The 5031-nt window shown below is 31.7% G+C and overlaps 1 protein-coding gene across 2 annotated transcripts in view; it reads left to right on the top strand.

Moving 5' to 3' along the window:
* EPHA3 (EPH receptor A3) overlaps positions 1-5031 on the top strand; it is a 338669-nt gene that overhangs the window by 249330 nt on the left and 84308 nt on the right. For both annotated transcript variants that reach the window (XM_011356405.1, XM_011356406.1), the window contains exon 6: positions 4237-4361. In XM_011356405.1, coding sequence (XP_011354707.1) covers positions 4237-4361 — 125 coding nt within the window. The remainder of the gene's footprint in view (positions 1-4236; positions 4362-5031) is intronic.

Raw genomic sequence — 5031 nt, 5'->3', positions numbered from 1 at the left:
GTCATATTTTAGCTGCAGAATAATGGTAAATGTAAGTTAAAAATACCATAGTTAAAATAATGAATCCCTTCCATATCTGTCAATAGATAAGGTATACACAAGTACCAAGTGTGTTACTAATATAAATTGTGAATTATACAAGCCCCATCTCTTACCTGTTCTTTTACATGGAAACTATTTTTAGCCTAACTTTTTTGCTCTCCTATTGTAAGCTGTTTTTCTGCTATTTCATGAGATGCATCAATGGTTCAGGTTACAGTGAAGAGAGAATATCTTGCCTTTCCTCTAAATAACTGACTGGGATTCTACTATTAACTACTTAAGGGTTATACTTTTCTGTTTGTCTTCTAGACCAGTCATTGCATGTTTCTCATTCACGAGGCTGCCACTGTAGTGGCCTAGAGCTAGGAAAAAAAAAATCAGTAAATAATTCAACCTTTGCTTCCTAGAAATTTATGTCACCTTAGAACAGAAATTTTGATACCAGCTTTCACAGAACACACATTACTAGATAACATGGAGTGAAAATATCTGTCTAGCATTATGTCATGATCAAATAAATATTTTAAAGAAGAATGAATTGAAAGAACCATTAACGAGTCTACTGTGACACCACTAGTTGAGAATTTTTTTTTGGTATTCAAAGTGTCAGAACTTTTCAATAGTTTAGTAAAAGTTTCATGGAGGATGATTAATTATGTGATTCATGAGCCTTCCTAACCTTCACTATTTCCCTCCTAACCACCTCTGTTTTTCTTTTATTTGTATTGTTTTAAGAAATATTTCAGTTAAAATCTAATACATTTAACTTTACCTTGTATATCATGTCTCTCTTCTTTATTTTCCAAAGGGCACATATATAAATGTATATTACACGCCAAGACATTATTTTAAAGAGGGCCATTAAGGTACTAAAAATTTTTACTTTCCTACTGCTTTATTTTTTGTTGTTACCAGTTTCTTCATTTTTTTCCCTATAAAACTATTGACTAAACTGCATAAATGTCTGGCCATTCTCACAACAAACTTGTGTCAACTTCTTCCTCTTAATAAGAGAATTATTTGTATCATTTAAGGTATACAAAAGAGGAACCAGATTAAATCTCTTAATCCTGGGATATTGGGGTGGTCAACTGTAATTTTGCTATTTTAGCTTACACACCACCAGGTTTTTGCCAGGAAAAACATGCTGCTTTCTCCTCTTACATAAATTTTCACTCTAGTTCTGAGTATTTCTCTAGTCTTAGGATAGATTTTTTTTTCATTCCATATAACTATTACCCACCATTCTTTCAAATCACAAATTTTTTAAAACAGAGAAACAAGGATGAAATAAATCACAACTATTTTATTATATACATTGAAATGCCATATTCTTTTACACAGAAAAAAAATAAATTTAAGGAATTCAATGGATTTTGGAAATTAATACTTTGAACAAATCACTCTTTAATACCTGAAAATGAACTAAAATAATCCGTATCGCTGTTTCTCATTAATATTACAAATTGTATTATAGTACATGAGAAAGTAAGGATAAATTATATATCAAGACATTAATTCAAAAGTGTTCTAGAAAACTTTTTAGCAAGCATAGATACAGTGGAATGGCCACAAAATTTCTGCAGTGTTTTATTATGTCTTAAAATCATTTATTAGAGCAGAGAAAAATAATTTCTGTTAATTATTTATTAATATTAAAATATTGATGAGCCTCACCTAAATGCAACAGAAGTCCAACTGCTGCACTGGGGTAAAACTGCTGAAATGCAGCCAACACAAGGGGCGTATATTAAAGAAACAGAACAACTGCTTAACAGGGGCCTAAAAGCAGCAATCAGAAAAGATTCATTAACTTAGAGATGGCACAAGCTTCGAGCAATTGCCTCTACTTAAGTAAATGTGGATTACAAAAAGCTATTTATTACAGTTGTACAGGGCTCTGCAGCTTGCTCAAAAGACCTTTGAAGAATTTCAATAGTTATAAAGTCTTGTTCAGTGCAGAAGCAGTAAAATTGGGCAGGTCCCCAAAACAGCCTGCAAAGCTTTCATTAAAAAGTTATTACAACCCTCATCACAATTGTTCTTTAAAATGAATTACTTTCTCTCTCTCTTTTTTTTTTTTTTTTGAGAGATGCTATAACTGGTAATTTTTAAAGCTTCTTTGAAAATATATTTTAACAGTTAGGAAAAATAAATCAGTTTCAAGGTGATATAGAATTAATGTAGGGTCTCCATTAACACATTTCCTTGGTAAACCAGGAAAGTTTACAAAGATTTGACTTCTTTGAAATGCTCAGTAAGTATACCTTAGTTATACTAATGGGTCTACTTCAGCAGGAAAATTAATAATTTCTCCATTTTTTGTACAAAAAGCAAAATTTGTTTCCAAAGACAGTGGAGCTGATTTTTTTCTGTTAGCATTTGGATAATGAATTAATTTTTCTAAGTATTAGAGTAAATAAAAATAAAATAATTCTCAATAATTTAACAAATCTGCTATTTATAACTCAGTGCTATGTTTATAATGATTGTGTATGTTTATAAAATTTCAACTAAATATAATCAAAATAAATTATCCTTTGCTTAGAATCAATTTCACAGCAGCAAATCACCACAGGTTAAGGGGCGGAGATGTCATGAGGCCATTTTGGGAATAAACAATACTATTGAATGAAAGAAAAGCGAACATAAATGGTAAATGCCAAAGGATATTAATTGCTAATGGAAGCAAAAGCTGAAAAAGAAAATGAATTTATTTTTTCATCGGAAAAGCAATACTTATTTGGGGAAGCAAAAGGGGCTAAATATTAGGTAATCATTCCCAGGATATCAAAGTAATGTTGCTTTGATTACAAAAAAGTTCATAAGAAGATCTTACAAATAATACAAATAGAAAGAAGGGAAATTTATTGCAAAGAATTATTTGTTTGTTTTCCAGTGAAGCGTTAGTAAGGCAAGCTTAATGTAAACTATTTTAAAGTGAGTAATAAAAATAAAAGACATTTATATACAGGAACAATTTAAAGAGAGGTTGGGTATATAAAAGTTGTCATATGATTATCACAGAAACATCTGATCAACAAATCTGCTAGCTGTTGTTGGAAATACAAATACACAGCATTCAAATCAAATAGTCCTTGATTTGAGAAAAATCAATAAGAAAATAAGTCTTTTAGCAACGAAAACAATTCAATAGTTAATGTATCTAAGAGTTCTTGGGTTTTTTTAATTTCATATTTGTAATTTATTTTGCTGCATTCCATTAAGGCAGAATGCCACTGAACCTCAACTGAGATATTTCAGTTGGCCAGTGTAACAAGATTGAGATTTGAAACCAGAAGTGCATTGATGGATAGTATGCATTTTTCTTTTTTAATGGAAAAATTTGAAGTAGAATATCAGTTAAAATATATTTAATCTCCCATTAGAAACAAAGGTGACTCTATTATATCTGATCCAAACAGATGTTTTTTATTCATATTCTATACTTTGATAATGCGTAGCAAAACATAACAAATATTGAGTCACCATCCAATAAGATACATCAAAATATAGCTTGAGAGTTGTGATATAAATAGTAGTCATTTCCTTGGTAGCTCTTATTAATTTTTTTTAGATATAAAAATATAAAAACAGAAGATTTTTGTTTACAGATATATATTTTTATTCATGAGCGGTTTTTGTCAGAAGTCAAGATATGCCCTACTATATGTCCTAAATGCTATCTATTTTACAGTACACTAAATATTATTATTACCTGTAGATACCATGGGACTCCTTTTACATAATGGATTCCAGTTTTCTTACAGAGTTGCAAATGAAAATGTTATCAATGAGCTGAAGAACCTGGAATTAATAACTTTGCAACATTATAACAAATAGGTAGTCCTGATGTTTTGTTCTTATTTTAACATATCGAATATATTTCATTGCTTACATTAGAGTAGCAGATTGAAAACATCTGCTCACTTGCCACTATTCCACCAGCAGCTGAAAATCTTAGATCATTTTCCATAGGCCTACGTGTACCAGGGCTATAATCCAGCTGCTGAGACTTGATATGGGGCCAGATTAATATTCAAGAGCTTTTGAAATGAAAATAATGCTTCTTGCCAAAGATTCGAACAATGATAGACTCCATTTGCTGTTCCCTTCTCTCTGCTCTTCTTTAGCACCCTTCCTAACCTGATTAATTTGCCCCCTCCCATCATCCCCTCCATCCTCTCTTTACAGCTCCATCACCTGTCATGACAATTAAGAAGGATCGTACATCCAGAAATAGTATCTCCTTATCCTGGCAAGAACCCGAACACCCTAATGGGATCATATTGGACTACGAGGTCAAATACTATGAAAAGGTAGGAAGACAATGTGAAAGGGCTGGGTTGTATAGAGAAAGAGGTTCTTTCTCGAGAACTGTACTCACTCTTGCAAAGAAATCAGTACCATTGCTAAGAAGTGATAGAGCTCTGTTTAAAGCTGATGCCATGTGATACGTTTGATTTATTGGTAGAGAGGGGCTTAGAAATTATTGTGTAGAATATCTCCCATTCTACAGTGATAAGGCACAGCAGAGATGTCACTACCAAACCTAAGTCATCTAGTTTGGCAATGGAAATGATATTTATGTCCTTTCACACTAAGTCCTATGCTCTACCAACTATTTTATAGTGATTCCTTAACCTATTGATGAACTATTCTTAATTCATTGCCTTAAGCATCATTATTTGACCTTCACATTCACATGAACTTCATTCACTAGAGATAGGAACATTGGACTAGTAACAAAACCCCTGTAATATTATTGAACTGATGAAGAAAAGTTTTCTTGACTTTGTACAAAGAAATTTAGAAGATGGGAGTAGGTGTATAAGTCTGCCTCACATCATAAAATTGTGATTCAGCAATGAAATTATAAAAAACATAGGTACATGGTGATTTATAAGTAGAATTTAGGCCATGATATTTCATCAATAAATAGCACTTATTCCTCTCTGGTTATGAATTATGGTGAGGTTTGAAAGCAAG

The sequence above is a fragment of the Pteropus vampyrus genome, unplaced genomic scaffold, assembly GCF_000151845.1.
Source record: "Pteropus vampyrus isolate Shadow unplaced genomic scaffold, Pvam_2.0 Scaffold26, whole genome shotgun sequence".
NCBI lineage: Eukaryota > Metazoa > Chordata > Mammalia > Chiroptera > Pteropodidae > Pteropus > Pteropus vampyrus.
The sequence above is the reverse complement of the archived record's forward strand: the minus strand, read 5'-3'. Positions and strand labels throughout refer to the sequence as shown.